The sequence below is a fragment of the Rhincodon typus genome, chromosome 9 (genome assembly GCF_021869965.1).
Source record: "Rhincodon typus isolate 14 chromosome 9, sRhiTyp1.1, whole genome shotgun sequence".
NCBI classification, from domain to species: Eukaryota; Metazoa; Chordata; class Chondrichthyes; order Orectolobiformes; family Rhincodontidae; genus Rhincodon; species Rhincodon typus.
In genome coordinates this window covers 58,176,331-58,201,105 of record NC_063340.1, presented here as the reverse complement: position 1 = coordinate 58,201,105, position 24,775 = coordinate 58,176,331, and the positions used below count along the sequence as shown (strand labels likewise).

At 41.1% G+C, this 24,775-nt stretch overlaps 1 protein-coding gene across 3 annotated transcripts in view; it reads left to right on the top strand.

Annotated features, from left to right (window-relative positions):
* Nucleotides 1-21,829: 21,829 nt before the first annotated feature.
* The window catches only part of rcor3 (REST corepressor 3), a 63,646-nt gene continuing 60,700 nt past the window's right edge, over nucleotides 21,830-24,775 (top strand). For 2 of the 3 annotated variants that reach the window (XM_048600913.1, XM_048600910.1), the window contains exons 1-2: nucleotides 21,830-22,234; nucleotides 22,398-22,454. In XM_048600913.1, coding sequence (XP_048456870.1) covers nucleotides 22,105-22,234; nucleotides 22,398-22,454 — 187 coding nt within the window. In that variant the 5' untranslated portion in view covers nucleotides 21,830-22,104. The remainder of the gene's footprint in view (nucleotides 22,235-22,397; nucleotides 22,455-24,775) is intronic. The other variant, XM_048600912.1, reaches the window with a different exon arrangement.

The window sequence follows — 24,775 nt, the reverse complement described above, 5'->3', positions numbered from 1 at the left end:
TTTGTATCCTTCTTAATCTAGTTATCAATTATGCTAAATCCAAGCAAGTTAGACCCCAGTCTCTTGTATTTGGAGGTGTCATGCCCAATCTTCAGAGGTGCAATTTGACAGGAGAATATGAGGTTGTCTAACTGCCAAGCATAAACTTAATCAAATATTCTTTTGCATTCAAATTAGATATCATTCCAAATTTCTCAATTTAAATTGAGGCTCTGCCACATTACATCAGGAATCTAAGGGCTTGGATGTCTCAAGGTTTTTCAGAGATATGTTAAAGTTGTATAGGTAAATTCTGCTGCATTTTTCCAAGTAGTCTAACTTTTTAAAAAATATTTCCTACTAAAAGTTACCATAGTTTTACCAGAACATAGGGCTGATCTCTCATTACAGAAACACAACTGGTGGTGATGGTCTAACCTGAAGATCACCATGCTTCAGGTGAGAAGTCAAGAAGGATCACCTCAGCCAGTGTAGGAATTGAACATATGTTGTTGGCATCACCCTGTATCACAGATCAGCCAGCCAGCCAGCCAACTGAGCTATTACTGAAGAATGTCATTGAAAATAACATTATAAAGTATTGATGATAGGAATTCCTTTGATAGTCGTACTAATACTGCATGACTCAGATAAAGAGGTTTCAGTAAGGGAATAACAAATATAAATACAACTAAAGCTGAAATGTTTGCTTCCCTCTCTTATTATAATTCATAATGTGTTAGGAGATACCTGTCTTCATTTTAGAAGAGACATACCTGCTACTTCAAGTACTAACACTCAAACAGAAATGGTGCTTTTCATAGAAGATGAAAATGAGCACAGTTTGGATTTGATAACACTATATCCTTACAGTTCACTAAAAGAGACTTTCACTGTATCAAAAAATATGACCTATACGTCTATTTCAAGAAAATGAAAGTGTAATACTACTATCACATGATCAGCGGAAGGTAGCTATTATGTGTTACACTCAGGTTGCAGGTGAGGTTCCCCAATTTGTTATGATTCAAAATGGGATACCCCAAAACATTAAACTCCTGGCTGAGACAAATGAACTAGCTCTCTTTCTTCTATCTCCTGCCCTCTTGGTTTGGTCACAACAAGGATAATTCAAAACCTGATCCCTTCTCTTGTGGATACCCTTCTTCTACACTCAAATGAACTTTTGTTTCAAAAGGAGTCAGTTTAACTAGGGTTTCTTGAGTTAACGAAGCATTGGTTTATTAATTACTAAATATAATTAGTAACACCACATATAAGACACAGATTTAAAATAGACAAAAACTTTTTAAAAAACAGATATATAGATCATTCTCTGAGTTGCTTGCAAAGAGTGAATGGATAAATTTTGCACCTATTGCATTAGAGGTCACTGGTAGCTTTGATCTTGGGAGGTGAACAGCCGATTTTAATGTTCTTACTGTTGCAAATTGGTTGAGATTCTGTTCTTGTAGTTCTTTTTGACTGTAGCTGAATTCTAGAATTCAGGACATGAGACAGTCCTTTTGTTACTCTATTTCCTTTTGTCTTGCTCAGTAGCTAGCTGACTTCTATCACTTGGAATAAGAGACTCCCTTTACCTGCAATGCAGGGGTGAATAGGGGATAATATTTTTCACTCTTATCTTCATAGTGCACTAATGTTCAAATCCAGGCTAATACACACCATTATCTTAGTTTGCTACCACACACAAGTGTGTTCAGTTCCACTAGCACAATCCAGTACAGCTGAAACTGTTTTTTTGAACCCCTGTCCTTGTGCATTCTTCAAAGTGAAAAAAAAAATGTGATTGCGGTTTGGGACATAATCCACTGGGGGACTGTCAGCCTTTTGTTATCTTTGTAGTCACAACAGATAACAGTCCAGTCTGTTTTGACTTCCTTTTCCCCCCTTTTAAGGTTGTTGTTTAAAGTTCTCTTCACATCTTTAGGTATGACATTCTAATTATCACTCTCTCCAGACAACCACGTAATATATCCATAGCCATTTTTACCCTCTTTTAGAAACACATTTTGGAAATACAAACTCAAAATGCTCCTAGTACTCTGGAGTTCTGACTCATGATCATGACATATGAAATATAAATATTGCTAGGATACAACAATCTCAAAATTCAGGGTACATTGGATGGCACTAATCAGTGCATCATATTGTCAAGTGGTAACACTCTAATTTCTGAGTCAAAAAATTGTGTGATTAAGCCTCAGTCTACAAACTAAAACATAGAATCCAATCTGGCACTTTATTGCAGTATTGCAGAAATTCTACACCACTGGATTCACTATCGTTCTGTTGACATGGGAAAGTGAGGTTCCACGTTTCCTGTCAGGCAGACATTTTAAAAATCCCATGATACTAATTGAAGAAGAGCTGGGGAGTCCTTTACAGTATCCTGACCAGTATTTCAACATGTCCCTAAGATACAAGAAAGGCTACATTTCAAAGTACTTCCTTTGCTATGAAGCACTTTGGGAAGTCCTGAGGTTAGAAAAGGCACTGAAGAAGTGCAATTAGTTCCTTTCTTTAACATGATTTGGGTTGTTAAAATGGACACAAAGATATTTAGCACACAAGCAATGATTAAAATCAAATTTCTTGGAGGTATATACACAACTTCATGCATACCCTTTTACAGAAAGTGTGTCTGTACTGGCTGAGAGACTGTGGCATGCATGAGGATGGTTCAGGGATGTAGGAAGAGGCCTCATGGAGTCTTGGATTGGCACTGGAGATCCTGGTGGCAGAGGTACAGAGATTCTGTTCCTGGATGGGGAAGGAAGTCTATGATGTGAGAGGAGATCATGAAGAACGTCACAATCAGCAGCCATGTATCCAATACAGTGCTCCAGTACTGCAAGAAATAATCTATTTAACATGGAAAATCAAAGGAAGATATCAACTTATAAACACACTTTTCAATAACTCATTACCATCAGCATCATTCCTATGATGGCATCCAGCCTTTAAAAGAGATCATCTTTAATGTGTTTTGTGTATACATTTTTGCAATGTTGCAAAGACCAATTTTACTCATTTGAGAAAAGCTAGTGATCAGTTAATAAGGAAGACCGGTATGGAATGGTTCATGGCAAATTATGTTTAACTAGCTTGTTTTTTTTTCATTAGTAATGTGACAAAGGGTTGATGAGGGTAATATTTAGATGTGGCATATATAGACTTCAAAGGGCATTAATAAGGCACAGCATAATAGACTTGTGAGCAAAGTTAAAGCCTGTGGAATAAAGGTGACAAAAGAAGCATGAATATGAAATTGGCTGAATGACATTAAATATTTTTTCTGACTTATGGAGTACTGTTGTAGTCTTGCTTGTCCTGTTATGTATGCGGAGAAGAATATTTTCCATAAGGCAGTTAAACTGATGGGCCTGTAGTGCTGGGTTGATGGTTACACTCTTTTTCTGCAAAATGTAGAACATTTGCAACTCTCTAGTTCTCTGGCATCATCCCTGAATTTAAGGAAGGGTAGGATGCCAAGTGGGTAGGAGTGGTGTGGCTTGATAGGGTGTGTAAGGTGGGCCAAAAATCCTCATCAGTTGTTGGACACACCCTGAACTTAAAAACCCTCTGAAGGGAAAAGTTATGTGAATTATAGTATATTGGATTAAAGTCACTAGGACTCCAGGAACCAGGGGATGCAACTGAGCCAGGAAAAGGTTGGCTGGAATAGACTGGGGAATACACAAGCCCAGGGGCAGATGTCTGGGACAGATGCTAGCTAAGCGAAACTAAAAGGAAAACCTCTCATTCATGCCTCAGCTAAAACAATGCAAGCCAGTCTACAGGAAATAAACAACCTCAACAATTCCAGACCCTTTGGGGCATACATATGTAAATATGAATTCTGAAGAAGGGTCTAGGCCCGAAACGTCAGCCTTCCTGCTCCTCTGATGCTGCTTGGCCTGCTGTGTTCATCCAGCTCTACACCTTGTTATCTATGTATCAACCCATTCACTTCCAAATCAGTGCTCAGGCACAAAGTTACTGAACATTCCACGCCATTGTGTTACATGAAAACCTGTTTCACCTTGGAACCTTCACACCATGATGTGAACGGAACAGATACCTGTCCAAAGGAAATGCTGGACATTCCAAACCCATCAAAATCATTCTTTCCAATCGAAAAACAATTATCACTCACTCCAGTACTCAGGAAACCTTTTCAGCCCTGAAAAGAGGAACAATGGCTCACAGATTTGGCAGGAGATAAGGGGGGACCTGCAGTGGGATATAACTGGAGACCCCGAGCCCAGCACAGGGGAGAGAGCGAAGTGGAAGGTGCAGCGAAACGTGAAGGAAAAGGAGAGAGAAGTAAGAAAAGAGAGCGAGAATCCTGCACTGTGAGTGGGGCACCGTGAAACCAGTACAGCGAGACCAACTACTGAAACCTAACTAAGAACCTCCACTCGACGTCTGGAGGCGACCGGAGGCATCCCGAGATACAACATACCAACCGGGTCAACACCAGCAACATTATCCACCAGCCGCAACAACTACCCGCTCGCAAAACCACCAGGAGGAGGAGAAAAACCAGGGTACTCACCAGACCGGTCCCACGCGTCCAACCGCGTCAACAAACACCGCCCGACTATTATCAGTACCTACAGCCCTTTGCGGAGTCCCAGCTACAGCATGCAACTACAGACAGAGCCAGTTGAAATCGCGGTTTTCACACCAGGGGTGAGCCTAGGGTCATTGAGACCTCTAACCCAGCTAGGCTAGTCATAGACAGGAAAGGGGGGGTTTGGGGTCAACGGTGTAAGGCACCTCTGAGGAAGGGAAATGGATTAGAATAGGTAACTCTCTTTCTCTTTCTCTCTTTTCCCTATAGTATAGTAATAGTCACCCATTATATTTATTTTACCCACTGTAGTAATTAATTGGGAGACGGTCTCAGGCAGAGATGGGGGCGAGGTTCAATTTGATATTCACTTTCTTGCTTTGTAAATATGTCAATTTTGCTTGTTTGTTTAATAAAATTAGAATTTTCTTGGCCTCTGAAACATCTGCCTCCAGTGTTTTTCCACCACACCACATCACACACATAAGCTCAGAGTCAGAACCAGCGAGCTGGTAAACTGTGAACCAGGCAGCACTCCCTGCAGGTGCCAGTTGGGAAAGGGTGCCAAGTGAGTTGGATTCCAGGTGGGTAGATTCCCAGATTGAAGGTGGTGAGGAGGTCATGTACGTCACACTATGTTGGGTGGCACTGTATGCTGTGAGGAGGATGCTAAGAGACTGCACGGTGACTTGAACAGACTGGCTGAGTGGGCAAATACTTAGCAAATGCAATATAATGTGGATAAATGTGAGGTTATCCACTTTGGTCAGAAAAACAGGAAGGCAGATTATTATCTGAATGATGGCAGTTTGGGAAAAAGTGAGTTGCAATGAGACCTGGTTGTCATGGTGGAACAGTTGCTGAAGATTGGCATGCAGGTGCTGTAGGCAGTGAGGAAAGCTAATGGCATGCTGGCCTTCATAGCAAGAGGATTTGAGTTTCGGAGTAAGGATGCCTTGCTGCAGTTATACAGGGCCTTGGTGAGGCCATACCTTTGAGTACTGTGTGCAGTTTTGGTCTTCTACTCTGAGTAAGGACATTCTTGCTATTGAGGGAGTCCAGCAAAGGTTCACCAGACTGATTCCTGGGATGGCAGTACTGACATATGAGGAAAGACTGGATCGACTGGGCTTGTATTTGCTGGAATTTAGAAGAATGAGGGGGGATCTCATAGAAACATATAAAATCCTGATGGGACTGGACAGGCTAGATCCAGGAAGAATGTTCCCGGTGTTGGGGAAGTGCAGAACTAGGAGTCACAGTCTAAGGATAAGGAGTGAGCCATTCAGGACTGAGATGAGGAAGAATTTCTTCACTCAGAGAGAGTTGAGAATCTGTGGAATTCTCTCCCACAGGAAGCTGTTGGGGCCAGTTCATTAGATATATTCAAGATGGAGCTGGATGTGGCTCCTGCAGCTAGAGGGATCAAGGGGTATGGAGAGAGGGTGAGAATGGGATACTGAGATTGCATGATCAGCCATAATCATATTGAATGGTGGTGCAGGCTCGAAGGGCCGAATAGCCTACTCCTGCACCTATTTTCTTTGTTTCTATGTGATACAATATATTGGATAAGTCTGAATGGGTGGGAGGATTGGGTTCATCAGGGCAAGGTTAGCAGTGGGTGTCGGGTCCTAGGGAGCAGTGGGGACAGGGGAGGCGATCAGGTCCTGAACAGGGGCTGGGTTATGACTCAGTGGTGGAGGTGAAGATCAGATCTATATTCGGTGAAGGGAGGAGCTGGAAAGGGGGAGAAGGTCCAGGGCATGGGAAAGGGGAGTAACAGGTCTGGAGCAATGAAAGAGTGTTGAGTCCCCGGAGGAGAAAAGGGAGTATCATATCACAATATGGAGAATTAGGTAGTCTGAAGGAGGTGTTGTTAGGGGTGTTTGAACTAAGTATGGTGTCTTGTATGTACAGAATAGCTCAGGTTATGTATTTAATAGTCCTAACTGTTCCTGAGTAATCATTTATTTATTTTGACCAGAACACTCCAAATTCTCCGATTTAAATGGATACTGTGCAGAAATATTGCCCAGCAGAATCTTTAATTTTCCAGGGCAATTCTTTCAGAGATAGGGATTCCACAGGGTCCCCATGCACAACTCCCATCTCCATTGGAATAACAACTGTCTGGTCATTGGAAAGTCCAGGTCGACACTTGCAGCTTTTGTGATGCTTGTGTAGATTTCAGCATCAGTAGGAAGATTGGCGGTGATTCTAGAGTGTAGATATATGAAAATATCAACAATCTATCAGACCAACTAATATAAACCTCCAAGGTCCAGGAGCACAGATCTTCAGTTGCATGAGCAAATCACCACAAAGTTCAGTCACAGAGGACAGAATGTCACTGAAACACTATATATACTGAAGAATCACAATACCTCCTTTTTGAGCAGAAGTGTATGTATTCATGTAGGTTTCTTAGAGAGAATACAATATTTCAGGATGAAGACTGGAGAAAATTTAAGCAAGATTTTCCAGAAGTTATTCAAAGGTTTATTTCTCATTTTTTGATGGAAAAAATGAAATGTCACTGAGACAACACGACTGAAAGCAGGTTCATTTCACTAGTAATACAACTGACAGAATGATGTTCAAGGCTAGTAACTGTTCCCAGGCCAAATGAAGAAGCAAAACTGTGTGTGGATGTCACTCAGTTAAGCAAAGAATTTAGAAATCTGTCCTTTTTCATCTGTGAACAATATTTTGGCAAAATTGGCATCAAGCAAGTTTTCCACAGAAGTGGATACAATCAGTGGGATCTGGCACATATTCTTAGACCAAGAATCAAGACTGCTAATGATATTTATTACAATATTTTTGTGGTATTGCTTCAACATTTTACCATTTGAGATTTTCTCTGCACCACAGATTTTTCAAAGGACAATGTCTAGAATCCTGGAAGGGAGACAGAAAACCATTTGCCTTATGAATGTCATCCTAGTGCGCTGAAAAATTAAGAAGGAAAATGACCAGAGCAACAGGGATATGTTAAAGGCAATGCAGAACACAAGTGTTACACTAAGCGAGAAATGCCAGTTCTCCAATCTCCAGGCTGTATTATCCAAGAACAAGGCTTCATGCTGGTTTAAAGGAAGATACGCGCCATCAGTGAACTTCTGGTGCTGAAGTGCTTAAATGATGTATAATGCTTCTTAGGCATGGTGAATCAAGTGATGACGTTTATCCCCAACATAGCCATTATTACTCAACCCATATGTTCGCATTTGAAAAAAGACCCGCAATGGTCTTATAGAGTTAAGACTGCAGCTTTTGAACGGATTAAAAAGAAGCTACTTTCTACGTGTTTTTACACATTACAATCCTGGCTCATCCATGAAAGTAGCTAAGAATGTCCACAAGACTAGAAGTAATACTCATACAAATGCTAACTGACAGGACATGAAAGCTGGTCTACTTTACGTCGTGAGCTTTAACAGAGACCGAACAGAGTTATGCAACCATAGAGAAGGAAGCATTTGCAGTTGGAAAGAGTCACAAATTGCCTCATGCGACTGCAATTTCAAGTAGAGATGCACTATAAATCTTTGGTAATGTTATTGGGATCGAAAAAAATTTCAAAGATGCCTCTATGCATTCAATGATTTTGGCTTAGTCTGATGAGATATGATAGGGAATAGACTATGTTCCAGCCTAGGCACAAGATGACGAATATACTCTTAAGAGCAGCTGTGGATCGAGCAGAAAAATAAGTCTTATTCTACAGTAGTAAGCAACACTTTACCAGCAACTGAGGCCAAATTCAGACAAACCTGTGCATCTCAAAACTCTGACAAGAAGTGCAGAGTTGTCGGACAAATATCAGACAACATTGTCTGCAAGTAGTAAAAGAGTCCAGCAGATCAACTGCTGAGAGGGTTCCATGAGCAAAAGCCGTGTTTGCCAATGGTGAAGATTTATTGTTTTTTGAGCATTGAAAAGTTCTTCCAAACTCATGAGAAGAGAAATTCTACAGAAACTCCATGTGGGAGAGTTAGGTGTCAGAAAGTACAGGCCAAGAGCACAACAATCAGTGTGTTGGTCAGGAATCTCAAAAGACTTCACAAGGTTACCATTTTTTCATGTGAAACGAATACCGTACACAGTTGAGCACCAAAGAAACCAACTATTTCCTCAAGATTTTCAGAAAGACCATGGGAAAAACTAATATCAGATTTGTTTGATTTTTACAAAAAAAGTATTTAGTCCTAATTGACTATTATTCAAGATGGATTGAAAAAAATGTCAAACTTTATTCAACCACAGCAGACTCAGTAATCAAAACACTGAAATGGATCTTTGCAATACAAGGTTTCCTGGAAGAATTACTGTCAGAAAGTGGCCTTCAATTTGTGACCAAAGGTTTTCAGAAGATCCCATTGGAGACAGCAATCAACAATGTGACAAGTTCTCCAACAAAAACAGAAGTTGCTGGAAAAGCTCAGCAGGTCTGACAGCATCTGTGAAGAAAAAATCAGAGTTAACGTTTCGGGTCTGGTGACCCCTCCTCAGAACAGTTCTGAGGAAGGGTCACCGGACCCGAAATGTTAACTCTGACTTTTTCTTCACAGATGCTGCCAGACCTGCTGAGCTTTTCCAGCAACTTCTGTTTTTGTTCCTGATTAACAGCATCCGCAGTTCTTTCGGTTTTTATTTGACAAATTCTCCACTCCATCCTCAATGAAAGAAATATGTGAAAAGAGCAGTCAAGACTGTTAAGTCGCTGATGCATAAGAATCCAAACTGGGAATTAGCTCTATGCAGTTACAGAGCAACACCATTGAGTAATAGGTACTCGCCCGTGAATTGTTAATGGAGAGGAGGTTAAAAATAGATTTACCAGCATTAGTAGACAACCGCAGGCCAAACGTAACCTCTCAAGACCATGAGAAGGTAAAACAACAGGAGAAATGCCATGAATAAAGAGCAGCAGAAGTGGTACAATTCTAGACACAGAATGAAAACTCTGTTGACATTAAAGCCAAGGCAGAAAAACTGATAACAACAGAAAATCAGAAGCCATGATCATCAGACAAACAGGTCAACCAAGATCTCATATTGTCATAACACCTGAGGACATTTAGAAGAGACAGGAAGGCATTTACCTTATTCCAACTACAAAGGTAACTGAGTATTATTATCAGAGGATTTGGAACAGCTATTGTTATACCATGTCAGACAGAGTAAGGCGTGATATAACTATGCCAGGCACAGTACAACACTGTGACTCTAGTGTTGAACTCAAACTAACAGATTGGAATGCCCAGAGTTCCAGATCATCTCAACTTGTGAGATTCTGACTTTGTAGGGGTGGGAGGAGATGCTGGTAATGATGAAAATAGTGATAATGGTGATAATGAGGTTACTGTTTACAAAGACAAGTAAATAAAAGTATACTATTAGAATAACATAGACTAAGTAGACAGAAACTTGGGGGATGACAATGTAACTGATGACACGTCTCTGCCATCCGTATGAGAGAAGACATCAGTTTGGAATAAGCAAGGGAAAACAGAAGTCTTAAACACTGCACTAGAGAGCTGTATTTGAGAACCTTCTATGTATAGATGTAAATAAAGGTGTGTTACAGTACATGAAGAGTTGAAGAGCCTTACTTAGTGATAGTGAGCAAGAAGCCTCAGGGAAGTGTATCTGCAGAAATACAGCTCATTGATTGGTATCTCAATATGCAGGTGGCAATATTGGCTTAAAATACAAAGAAAAGCAGCAGGGTCTGTCCATTTGTTGCTGAAGGTGTTCCTTGTATGCTATTGCAGATAATCAGCATAAAGCAACTCTCTTTTGAGAATTCAGTGTGCCTTTGTCTCAGATCACAAGTGAAAAAGGCTGAACAGCTATTTGTCAGTTTGGGATGTAATTAAACAACCTTTGTAAATGATCCGAAGGTACGTGACAGCAGCAAAGAGAAGAATATGGAAAATAGTGCTGGTGTCAGAACAATTACTGTAGTTGCCCTTGTTCTTGTAAAAGGTCACGATCTTTATATCTTGCATATCATGGGGTACGTCTTTTGCCAGCTTGCCGTTTTCCCGTGCTTGAAAAATTCAGCTGGTATAGTTTCAGCACCTGCAGATTTGTCTATGTCAAGCAAATCAGTAGCTTTTCTAATCTGGTCTGTTGTGTGTTGGATATTCAGCTCTTCCATGACAGACAGGCCTTCTAATGGCACTTGAAGCTTTCTTGGTGACAGTGCTCTCCTTAGTGTATGACTCAAGGTAGTGATCCACCCATGTCTCCAACTGCTTACTGCGGTTGGTGATAACCTCTTCTGCCCTTGTTTAAAATGGAGCCATTTGTAGATGGGCCTGTTACCTTTTGGTCCCCTCATACAAATCCCAAGCATTTCCTGTTTTGAAGGTCTTCTGGATTTCCGAAGAATTAAAGATTAAAAACAAAATGGAATAAATTTTCCTTTCGAAAGTTGTGAAGCAATGGAATTATTTTCCTAAGTTAGTGGTGAAGGTATAATTTATATTAATTTATTAGTTTAGATTGAAGGAAAAGAAATATGTGAACCAGTGAGTAAATTTAATTAGGACTTAGTATTTGAATGGAGGATATATATGTCACAACATTGATATATTTTTTAAATTATTACTAATTTTGCTCAATTCCCTAATTCTGTTGAGTAAGAGTCCACAACTATAAATATTTCAGAATAGAAATGGATATATTTGGGCCTAAAATGTTGTGCAAAACATATCAATTTGGCAATGGACAGCCTACAAGAGGACTTTCCAATAGCCCTTCCCAGTGTGCTCCCGTCAACGCTACAGTTTTTGTAAAGACTCACACTCACCATCCCAAGTCCTGACTTATTGTCTGATCCAGCTTGTTGTTGGAATTAATTTAAAGCATGCTGCTGATATCTTTGGATTCATTTTTCTCCTCAGGCAACAACTATTAAGGCACTTCCCTGCTAAGCATGGTGGGAATCGTATTTGCCTATGTTGTCCTTATCAGACTAAAGATCCTGACTGAATGTAAGTAGACAAATTCCTAGTGTGGTTCCAGACCTGGACAATCAACATGACCTTCTCAGTCTAGCAACTACAACAGAAATGCTGTCAACAAAGAAAATTGTGATATATTGTCTTCATTGGTCTCATCAAGGCACTTGACTTTGGGACCAGAGACTGTCCATTTTCAATGGTTGACCACTGGAAATGCTCAATATGTTCTCCTCTATCCATGACAACAAGACGAATAAAGATGGTTGTGATGGGGCAACATTGGAGCCAGTTGTGGTTCACGGTGGAACTAAACAGGGTTTGTTCTGACACCAGCACTATTTTCCATATTCTTCTCTTTGCTGCTGTCACGTACCTTTGGAGCATTTACACTTACAGCAAACAATTGCAGCAGAAGGTCCAACTTCAGGATAGTCTCATGCCTCTTTATCTGGGTATATGTTGTTTATGTTGCAACCCATTTCAGAACCAAAATAAGCCCAGGCTAATTTCTACCCCGATTATTTACACCTAACTTCAGTGGTGAAGAATTGCTTGTTGGAGGATTGGAGGAAAGCTACTCCTGTGGGATTGGTATTGCAACATTATTACTTTCACTGGAGGAAAGATTAGAGGGGTCTATCTGAGGAAAAGCTAAACGCTAAAAACATTTTATGTACCAGCTGGCAGCTAAGGGGGGATTCAGATCCCTTGAGTCTAACTTAGGTCTGTTTGCCTGCTTTCTACAGTAATCTTTTGGGAAATTTATAGGTAGTTACCTGTTCTAGTGTGTCTGCTTTATCCAATGAACCCATAAATAGGAAAAAAGACTCAGTCTTTGATACATTAATGAGAAAGTTTGCAAATCCCATATTTGGTGGTGCCTAGCGGCAAGGAAGACTTCATTGTCTGTAGCAGGTCTCTAGTGATTTACATTTAGTCTTTCTCTGTTCTCTCCAGATTTATCATTTATTTATTGTTACATGATGTAAAGAGACTAAATGAGATTGAATCTTTGGATTTTGTGTCTAGTTTACCTAATATTCAAATTGTTAGCTAGCATACATGGATTTTAAGCAGAATTACAAATTTTATCATTTCAAATTTCAGATTTTATTGAATTACAAATTCACCAATGGAAGCACAAAGTATTATTGGAACAAACAGCATTTAATTTCTATTGTCATCATCCAATAAATTATTTGATTTACTTTCAACCAATGGATAATGTTAGGATATGATTTAGGATTTAAACAGGCAAAACAGGAAAACAAAACAACAAGTTGAAAAATTGGCAAATATAAGTATTGTAGCAAACTGATGTTTAGCACTTAAGTTTTGAATATATCTTTATGATTTTCTTTATATTTTATCAGCAAACTGTATTACAACAAAAAATGAGAAGCAATATATCCCCTGTGAGTTGGGACACAAAATGGATGCTAATGAATCATTTACATTGCGCTGAATCTAATTTTTTTTACTGTGTCAGTTTTGTTGAATTTCAAGGAGGGTTTCTCTCTGATGTACATACCAAAAACTCTCGTCGCATCTTACCAAACTTACCCCATCAACAACCTAACCCACCCCTATGGCACTCTTGCCTGATTCTAGCCCAATCCTATCATTCACTGATCCCGGAAGAACTCACCACTCACCAGATATCTGCAGAAAGACCAGCATCCTAGTGTCTAAGACATTCCTAAAAGGCCCCATACACCCAGACAAGCTGCCCTGCTTGTTGAAGAAGTCTTTCCTGTCTAAAATGTCTCAGAAGGGGAAAATGGCGTTGTGATTCTCCAACAGGAAACCAGAGGTCCTTATGCAGTCCAGAGGTTGGGTGTCCTCTTTCTGGGAGGCTGGCAGAAGTTGCTGAGCCACCAAATCCTGATAGCCTGGTCAGAAGCCGCCAGCACAGGGTCAGTGCTGTATCTATAGTCCAAACATACAGCTGGAAATATCTCAATAAGGTCAATGACCTTCTCTGTCCCACCAAGGTAAGTGCCCACACTCACTCTATTTCCACTATGTCACCCAACTCCCAACAAGGCTCATGCTCTACCATGCTCATTATTGTGTGCAATAGTTTTGGCAATCAGTAACTTCATCCAAATGCACAAGGAGGAACAGGAGCAGCAGACAGTGGGTGGCAATGGGCCTCATAGTCCAAAGGTTACAGGAGTGATGCTATACTTTGGGGACTCAGCTGCCTCAACGTACAGTTGTTTGGCTGCCTCTTGGAAAGCCAGGCCAAAAACTCTCAGGGTCTCCTGGAGACATACATACACCTGCACTCCATAGCCCCAGCCGTTGTTCATCATGACCAAAGGCGTGGCAACAGGGGTCATAGGAAACCTGATGCTCAATCCCATTGCCCTTTCCTCACAAAGAGATACGACGGTGCCAGGAGGCACCCAGCCAATGGAGTCACAACAAATCCTCAGAAATCTTTTCTCAGGGAACACTAGAGGTGGCTAGTCATTCCACCTCCATCCTACCTGTGCTCCTCTGACCTTTAGAAGTTCAAGCTCAGTTGCTTGAACTTGCCTCTGGTAAGGAGACCCTCAGTATTTCTGTGTAGACACAAACACCCTGGGGTTGCCAGACAAAACCACTTGGGCCAACAGTCTCTACTTTTAAGCAGGCTCACTTTCACTCCACTGCAGCTGTGGAGGTTGGGAAAATACTGCGATGATCAGCCCTAAGATGGGATCTAAAATGATCACAAGTTAACATGCAAAGTGTCCTTGAAGCAGCTTTTCAATGTTTGCAATGCAGGACCATGCATTCTAAGCATCCTGTAAGTTGCTTGGAGAGGTGCTGTGACATTCCTGAGGGGTTGCCTGTTATGAGATTTGTTCTCAATGGATTTCTGGAGAAGAGTCAATGGACTCGAAGCTCAGATTTCCAGCATCCACAGTTCTTTGTTTTATTAAAATCATATAGTTTGTTAATTTTTAAGGGCAGAAGCTGGCTATAATGATGATGAAAGATCCTAGATTGGTGTTATATTACTATTGTATGCTGCCTCACTGAGCTTGAAAATTGGTGAAATGGATTGGAGTTGATCTCATTGAAGGTACAAGTAAAAGAAAACTTGATTCCTTTATGTTATTCCAACGAGGTAAAGGTCCTCCTCAACCTTTTTCTTGTCCTTCAACGTCATGTTGAAGGAAAGACTTTCAGCTACATACCACCTTGCACAGTCACATTCCAAAGCCATTTACTTTTGTGGTATAGTCTCTTATAATTTAGCAAATGCAGGACCCAATCTCTGCATTGCGAGCTCCCATAAACAGCAATTTGATAACAACAACATAATCTGTTTTTTGTGATGTTGATTCACGGTCAAATATTGGCCAGGCCACCGACGATAACTCCACTTCTCTTCTTTGAAATAACACTTAGGGCTTTTTTACATACACCTGGGAGAGTAGTCGGATTAGCATCTTAGCTGAAAAATGGCACTTTTCAAAGTATGGCACTCCCTCAGTACTGCACTGGAGTGACAGTTTTAATTTTTGTGTTCAGGTCCTGGAGACAGACTTGAACTCACGACAATCTAACTCAGACACAAGACGACTTTCAACTGAACCATAGGTGGCATACCATTAGTTTCATTGCTATGCACAGAAGAATTTATTGTATACCTTATATCAATACCAATTCCTCTTTTTCTTTTGTGTATTAACAGGTACATGCTCAACAATATGTGCTAGAATCTGGGACATCACACAAGAACCCTGACCTTTTGCACAAGCTCCCATATGTCTACATCAAGAGGCTTTGAAGGAGAGAGCCACGACATTTTCCTGAGTGAAGCAAGTGCGAGTGAGAAAGAGAAGGCAGCAAAGAAATAGCAACAAAGGAAAGGAAGGCAAGTGACAGATTTGGATCAACTGCAATACCCAAACAGATCTGTACACAATTTAGCATGCACAACAGAAATTCTTCATCATAAAAATACTTTATTCAATGTTTTAGGAATCTTATGAGTTCCTAATATGGTATCATAGATATTTTTCAGGAATACAATTTTGACACTTGTGCAAGCTTGCAAAGAGTTTTCACGAACCTGCATCTGACAGGACGAGTACTACCTTTATAGCCATCAATAGGAGAGATGCCAAGAAGAGGTCCGAAGCTGGTAAGTTATTTTGCTCATCAATATTGTGAGTTGGGGCTACATAGACGTGAAAGCTCCAGTTTACAGGCAGCTCTCATGTCTGGCTTTAATAATGGATTCCTAATTCTGTAGTTACTAGAATATATGGTATAAAATATACCCAATGGCATTCTAAAAATGGTATTATGATAATACTGACAAGGTCTTAAAAAATTGCACTTTGATGTTAATTGGAACCATTGGTCCTCCAACACAGCACCAACAGGACAAAAGAAGTTTCATGGCTAACAGCTAATTCCCATCTGTGACCAGCGGTAGGTTGTCTTGAACAATGATTCAAGATCAGACAACAGAAAACAAGCTAGGAGAGATCTAATCCTTTTCAAGGTTGTCTTACCGGAAGAATTTATATCTGCATATTCAATTTATAATTAATATGCAAATATGGCTTCTCTCAAGCAATTAACAATTTGCTTATTAAAATTGCTTGCTAAGTTTCTGTCAAAGGACAGTCACTAAATAAAGGCTTGCTTGCCACAAGATGTATTATTCTGATTGGTCAATAAAAGATTGAAACAGTGCATGTGAGTATTAAAGGTGGGAAAGGTGTGCCCATGAGCCCCTCATTGTCTTCAGCACTGATGCTATAACAATGTAGTTATTGGGCTAGAAATACCGAGACAATTTATATTTTAACATAATTACACTGTCATTGCATTAAACACAAATTTTCCAAAATTGTTTAACAATGCAGCTCTTATATACCTCAAAACCCCTTTGGTTGTGCAAAAAATTAATGAGCTTTTAGGCTTTCTCTGTGCTAAATCATGACAGTAAATAACACTCCCCTATGAGCATGAGAGTGGTAGCTTGTGAAGCAAATTCCACTAAAGATAGGCCTCCTAAGGCACAGCCAAGTAGATATGCCTAGATTTGAATGTGAGTTTCAAGCCAAACCATTGGGTCGCCAAATGTCTCAGGTGCCTCTGATATGCTTTTCTTTTGCATGTTCTTTCTCTAAATGCATAACAGCTCTTAGAAAGTTCAATGCTAATAATGATCCTGTGATCACAAGACTGGAAAAAAGAATTATGTCATGTAAAAATGTAGAGCAAAAGTAGAAGAAAGCTAATGCAACAAAGCGAAGGCAAGAAATGTAAGTCAAACTGTAAACCAGATTAATATGAAACATCCTGACAGCTGCCATTATCATTATTCTGATGATTATTGACTGACAGGATATCCATGTTCCAGGGCAAACAATTAGGAAGCCTGAAAGACTTACTTGTTATGAATGAACAATGCAGTGAGTGAACAGGAATAATAAGGCAGAGCACATAGGGGACCTGTGTAAATATGAATTAATAAAATTATAGGGTGTAAAAAAAGTCCCAGTAAGCTCTACACATTATCTCCAAAAGGTTGCCCCATGATTAGGCCTCAGAAGCCCTTAATAGCTCTTAGGCAATAAATCATTTTTGTGGCAATGAAGAAGCCACAAGTTGCATTCATGTCAGCAAAATGTTGAAATTCCTTTGACTTGTCTGCCCCACCGCTTGTTCTTCATGTCATGGGTGATCCACTGTACCTCAGCATTTGCTTGTTGGTGAGTCTTTTTTTTTTGCTTCGTGTTGGATAATTCCACCAAGCGCAGAAAGTCTTTTGCTTGCAATCAATAAATTTGTTATTCTGATAACTTTCATCAAATCAACCTGATGTTTCCTTACAAAATATCCAAGTAGCTCTTTGAAGGCACTGACAATATTGAACCTAAGGACATCCAAAGTGCTGTGAATACTTCTTCTGTTCTTGATTGAAATTTGTAAGTTTTTCTCTAAGTCATTGTTTCAATTGGTTTCTTTTGATTGGATCCTTCAGAACGCTATCATTCATCTAATTTGGACATCTCGTCTGTGAATCTATTGTTTGACAGTCAGTTTGATGGATATGATTGAATGAATTATTCCGTGACTGCTACAGCAATCACCAACAGTCACTGTTCTAATGAAATGGACTTCTTCAGGATTCTGGGCATGGATATAATCAATGAGGTGTCAGTGTTTGAACTTTGGGTGTTGCCATGATGTTTTGTGCTTGGTCTTTTGGTGGTGAGGGGTACTGGTGACTATGAGTCATGTTCTGCTCATTTGATGAAGAGAAGAACGCTGTCAGAGTTCACATTTCCAAATCCTTCCCTGGTAAAAGCTGTGTTCCAGAGTTTGAAATCTCTTCCAACACCGGTGTTGAAGTCTCCAAGAAGAATATGAGTGCCCTCCTTTGGACCCTTTGGTTAGGTTTGGCAAGACCTTCCTTGATTTCATCAGTGGCATCTGCAGTTCGGCATATGGACAAATCACAACGGTGTAAAGGCTTGGCTTTGCCAGTTTAAGTCATAAGGCACTTTTTGCTTCCAAGAGGGAATTCATGAAGCTAGTTGACAAATTCATTCTTAATGACAAATCCAACTTCATCGTTTCTGAATTCTTCTCTTGATTTTCCCTTTGAGAAGAATGCATAGACACTGCACGGTCATTGAGCTGCCCCTCTTCAGCTTGCTGGGTCTCTCTCAGGGCAGCAATGCTGATCTCATTATCACTAGTATTTTCAGGTGATAAATGCAGTGTGATGTTCTGGGCATTCACTCAAGGATGTGTCCATGAGGACTCTGTTGCACCAGGTTGAAACTTTATTATTGGTGTCTTTTCTGTGGTCTCTACCACAGAAGGTGATTCATCTGTGTTTGGTTATCCAGTTGGGATAAGAAACACTATGCTTAGAGCAGCTTTTCTAGCCCCCTCCCCAGTAAGAGGTAAGCAGAGTGGATCCTAAAAAGAGTCATTCAGCTGCAGTTAAATCTGCAAAAAAGCAGATTTTTGATCAGCTACTTGATCATCTTGTAACTGCCACGTGCACACCTGATTGTAACCCGAAACTTCAAGACCACACAATCCTGCTACCATCACCACTTGCTAGTCACCATAGGGCTTGGAGGATCTGCTCGGCAAGGAAGGTGTCTAAAGGAAGACTGTTGCACTTCCTGTGTGTCTTGATAAAATATAATCTTGAATTGAACAGCAAGGAAACCAAGGTGATTTCGAAGGGAAATGGGAGGTTGTTCTGCTGTAGCCTTGATTGCCCAGAACAGTTGTAGTGATAGTCCAGATGGCACATGTTCCTCTGCCTGTTCTATAATTGAAGACTTGTTTGCAAAGCCTCATCTGCTGAGTACATCAAGTGTCCTTAACAGGCATTCACAGTTAACAAAGCAACATAGCTATAAAGAGACCCTTCTGAGTCTAATGATTTAGCCCCCTCCCCCTCTCACGTACCTATGATGGTCTGCATTGTCCTTAACAGGCTTTGAATAGAAATGAATAAATTGGAGAACACGGGTGATTTACTGGAGGTGGTTAAAAGGTGAAAAAATACTATGGATGATTTGGGGGTGGATTAAAAAGGTGGTTGTGCGTAAGAGCACTTCTGCACATAAAAACAGACATAAAGAGCCCCACCATACTTCACCTTACTTTGATCAATCATATTTCACTCATTGTTCAGACCCCAAGGTGCAGGTGAGGGTGCTGACTTTGAAAGACACAGACAGAACACAAATAATAATGAGATGTATGACCAGGGTAATCTGATAAATTCAGATTTGAAAGAAACCTTTCTGAACCTGACCAAAGAAATTTCTTTAGAAATCTTTCTTTTGTTTATTAATACATAGGGTCCAGTGGGTTACTGGCAAGATCAGCATTCAAAACTCATCCCAAACTGCCCTCAAAAAGGAGCTGAACTGCTTCTTGAGCTGTTGCAGTCCATTTGGAGAAAAAAACTCCCATAATACACCATCCAGGATTTTGATCTAAAGATGATTAATGAATCTGAATATATTTTCAAGTCAGGATGTTGTGAAGCTTGGGCAGTAAGCTGGAGTTGGTGCTGTTCCCATGAATCTGCTGCCCTTGTTCTTCTAGTATTTTAGTTTGCAGATTTTGGAAATGGTACAGAAACTTTGATTGAGTTGGGGCACTACAGCATGAAATCGGGGAATTGTGCTTAGGAGTGGGTTAATGAACTACAGAGATCAATGTATTTCTGAGGGTGGATTTGAATCTTGCCTGGTTCACAGTTACAAGAATCCCCTGTTTCTGCTATATATAAGTTGTACTGAAATTAGTTCAGTAGTTTCATCTTATTTTCTAGTCCCTAATGTTCACTCTGGGAGACAAAATTGTCATGTACCATTTTCCAGGCTTGTGTTATCCAATCTCAAGAAACACAGATGTTACTAAAGTAATAATGGAAAAACAATTAGCAAGCTATTTTGATTATCGTAATATTTCTGCAATGGATTTGATGATGAGATACGGTGATCTTGCCCTCACATAACCAGCGCAGAAATGTGAAAGCATTAGTTATCTGATATTTGTGGAGAGAAAGCAGGAGCAACATTTTGGGTCCAGTGAATCTTCTTCAGAATTGATTGTATCTAGGAAAGGCAGGGAGTGGGATGTGTGGTAAAGGAGTGACTGATACGTGGAGATGGAGCTCAGATAGAGAGAATGGCCATTAGGCAGACAAAGGAGTCAATAATGGTTAGCCAAGAGAAAGAAAAGCTGGCAATAGGAACCATTTGTGGGTGAAATGGGTTGGCTGTGATGAAAGGGCCTGGGGTGTGGGGGTGGGTTAAGGACATGGAAGGTGTTCAGCACCTACAATTATTTGATATTCAGTCCTGAAGGTTGCAGGGTCCCCAAGAAGAAAATGAGGTGCTGTCCTTCTGCTGAGTTTCGCTGGAGCACTGCAGCAGGTCCAAGATAGAAATGTTTGCTAGGGAGCACGGTAATGTGTGAAGGCGACAGGGAACTTGGACCATTTTTGTGGACAGAATGTTGATGTTCTGCAAAGCAGTCACCTGGCCTGCGTTTCTTCTCCTCAGTGTACAGGAGACCACATTGTGAGGAGAAAATATAGTAGACTAGATTGAGTGGTGCAGCATTCACCCGGAAGGTGCGTCTGGAGCCTTGGATAGTGAGGAGGGGGGAAGTAAATGGGCAGGTATTACACCTTCTGAGATTGCATGGTAAGGTGCTGTGGGGATGAGGGAGGGGACATCTTGGAAGTCGACTAGGGTGTCACAGAGAGAACAGTTCCTGCAGAATGTTTAAGTCATACATCTACACAAGGCAATAGCATTTTCCATTGAGGTTAAATCGTTGACAGATTTTTCCCCAATCGATTGGTACAAATTAGCTGTAATCAACAACAGTAGCACGGTGTCTCAGTGTTCAGCACTGCTGCCTCGGTGTGAATTTAGCCTTGGGTGTCTGTGTCTGTAAGGGTTCCTGCTGGACGCTCTGGTTTCCTTCCACACTCCAAAGATTTGCATATTAGGTGAAATGGCTATGCTAAATTGCACCATACTCTCCAGGGAAGTGCAGGCTGAGCCGTGGTAAATTTGGGATGGAGGGGGCGGTCTGGGTGCAATGTTCCCTGGAGAGTTGGTGCAGGCTCAATGAGCTGAAACATAACTTTCTGCGCTGTAGGGATTCTACGAAACGTGCATGATGGAAAATTTTTGTTTCGATAAAATAGATCAATATAAACAGTGGTTGTTAAACTCGTGTAAAAGTGTTACTTTACGGATATCCCAATTGTTTCCCAACAACTCGAAACAGACGAATTCACTCGATTCCAACGCCGTTAATGGTCTCGTAAATTAATACTCTGCAAGTTTTTCCACGCTGAATTGGTAACAACAGAACATCATGTTCGTCAGCAGCGGGCAAAAGAGCATCCCAAGAATAAAATATATTGTTGAAATACAAACACTCCACTAACTACCTCTTTGTGTACGTGACCTCTTTTTTTTTAAACGGCCTCTTCACCGCTAATGGGGTGCGGCGACAGCCCGACGTTCCGCGGTCTGGGATGGGGGCGGAGAGCCGGAGAGAGAAAAGAGTGCATGGGGGGGGATTCGCCGCCGCGCGCAGCAATTGTCCGGTGGCGGTTTATTTCTGAGGGTGGGGTGAGGGGGCAAGAGGGGAAAGGGGAATGAGTGGGTCTTCGCTGCAGGCGCGCGGTCTTGGGGGTCAAAGGTCAACGGCGGGGCCAAGTGGGCGGGAGGACGAGGTGTGACCTCCCTCCCCCGCCCCCAAAGGAACACCCGCGGTGCTCAGGCCACCCGCTGCCTGTTGTCAGACGGTGATCCGCCGCTCCGCCTGTCAATCATCCGCGCCAAAGAAGTTTCGCGGCCGTCCTCAGTCCCTCCCCTGCTGCTCCTCCCACAACTGATTACCCTCCTCACCTCTCTCCCTCCCCCCAACCCCACATCGGCCTCCTTCCATTGTTTCCAACTCTCATCGAGTTGCAGTTTTCTGCTTGTGTGTTATAATCGCTGCATTCGGAACGCTTTTGCAATGCCTGGGATGATGGAGAAAGGGTCGGAATACCTGGGGAAAGGCCGATCCAACGGCACCAAGAGTCCGGCTGGAGCCTCTTCCAATGGACACTATTCTGAAGAGAGTGGCAGCGACGACGAGCACGGTGGTAGCCTCGAACGCTATGCGAAAAATTAAAATCAAACTTTATTCGCAGCCGTTGAATTGTTTGAAAACTGAAATCTTTCGGCGTTGATAGTTGGACGGCGTTTATTCTTTCCCTCAATTTGTATTATCCTTAATGTATTTTGTTATTTTTCTTGTTGATACAGATGTCGGAATGCGAGTGGGCTCTGACTATCAGGCATCCATTCCAGAATTTAACCCCGGTAAATAATCATCCTCAGACTGACAATACTATTAGTGAAGTGTTTGTTTATTGATGTGACCGGAGATTGTTCTGGAACTGATCGTGAGGGTTGTTAGCCTCGGCTCCGGTTGTACGTGACCCCCCTCTTCCCTGAGTGACAGACTGGAAGGGGGTGTAGGGAAGGCATTCGCCGTTTAAACTTTCGGGTGGTTATTCCTGCACGAAGGAAATGAACCGAACGGCTGTTTCCGTCAGTGCAAGGGGGCTTGATTTTTCTTTTGTTTGTTTTTGTATGGATGGTGTGTTTAATAAGTCCCAGGGCAGGAAACCGGCTCTTTAAATAGGCTGGGAGCTCTTCGAGCATGCGCACTACGGCCGGGTCCTTCCGAGCGTGCGCACTGCGATCTGACTAGAATGAGGCTGTTCAAATCCATTCTGGGACACTCGAGCTTCTGGCGGTGCCTGCTTATTGGGCATGTACTGCATGGTGTATATATTCCCATTGATTTTTTTTTTGAGTTAATAATTGGGGAAAAAACAATTCGATAATCAACTATTTGTCCGTTGTAAATTTAGCTAAACTGGTTATTTGTTTTTGCAGTGGTATTTGCATTAGAATGCAGTTTTCCCCTCTTCGCCTCTTGGGCACAAGTGCCAAAAATAAAGTCTCAGTAGACCAGCTATTGCTACTTACATTTATGTATTTATATCAAGTATTAAAAAAAGAGCAATTAAACAGCTTTCTAAACTTGTCAATGTGAGAGCATGTTTCAAAATACAAAATATAACACATGGTGTGAACTTGAAAATGGGCTTTATATGGCCTACAGATAAGCTCATTAGGTTTAAATCTTTAAGTAGCTGTAACTGTCACAATTACATCAAATCACAGAAGATTTTCAGCACAGACATAGGACATTTCGTGATCTACATCTATCATGGTATCCCTCATATGCCTATCTAGCTCTTCTTTCAATTCATCTCAAATATTCAACCACTCCTTGTTGCAGGTTTCACATTTTCACAACTCTTTGGGTAACTTTTTAATACAAAAGTACCAATTAATTTCTTTGAGGACTATCTTCCACTGGTGTGATTTTTCTTCATTTGTGGAAGGTGGGCTTTATTGGCTGGGCCACCTTTTACTGCCTGTCTCCAGTTGCCCTTGAGAAGCTGGTGATGAGCTGCCATTTTGAACTGCTGCAGACTATTTGATGTAAGTACACCCATAATGCTGTTAGGGAGAGTCTTCCAAGATGTCAACCCAGTCATAGTAAAGGATCAGTGATTTATTCTAAGCCAGGATGGTGTCTAGCTTGGAAGGGAACTTGCAAGTGGTGGTGTTTCAATGTATCTGCTGCCCTCATCCTTCTAGATGGCACTGTATGTGATATGGAGGGTGCTGTTATAGGAATCTTAGTGAATTTCTGTAGTGCATATTGGGGATGGTACACATAAGATAGTGACTATATGGCCTTATGTGACATGCATTAGTGGTGAAGGGAATGAAGGTTTGTGAATGTGCCAATCAGAAGGGCTGTATTGTCATGGATGGTGTCAAGCTTCTTGAATGTTGTTGGAGTTGCAGTCATCCAAGCAAGTGGAAAATGTTCCAACACGCTCGACTTGTGCCTGCTGGACAGGCAATTAGGAGGTGAGTCAGTTGCTGCAAGTTTCCAAGCTTCTGACCAGTAATTATATGGTTAGTCCAATTCCTTTGTGCTTATGCTCTTTTCCACAAGTAGAAGCAATTTTTTATTCGCTTAATTAAAATCTTCGATAATTTAAAAACCTACTATCAGATCACCCATCAGTTGCTATCCGTGAAAGAGGAAACCCAGCCTGTTCATGCCCTCCTAATGTGTATGCACACATTTCTATTATTATTCCTGTAAATCTTCTCTCCAAGTGCCTCGACATACTTTTATATGATCTGGTGACCAGAACTGCGCACTTGAATGTAGTCTAATCAAGGTTCAATATACATGTAGTAAAGCTTCCCTATACTTCTATATTATCCCCCTAAAATGTAAAGCTTGGTTCCTTTTTATGACCTTGTTAACCTGTTGTGCAACATTTTAGTAATTGTTGTATTTGCACTCTTTAGAGCCCTTTGTTTCTTTGCCCAACCGAGACTTCCACCTTCCAAGTAATAAATGACCTCCTTTCTCTTCTTCCATAATGTACCACCTCACATTTGTCTGTGTTGAACTTCAAGTCCCAACTCATTTGCCCATTTTGTGCACTTCATTAATAATTTTCCTATGATTTATGGCTATGCTAAATTTTGACTCGCTCCCAATTTGGTATCATCTGCAAACTCAGAAACTGGTCTGGATT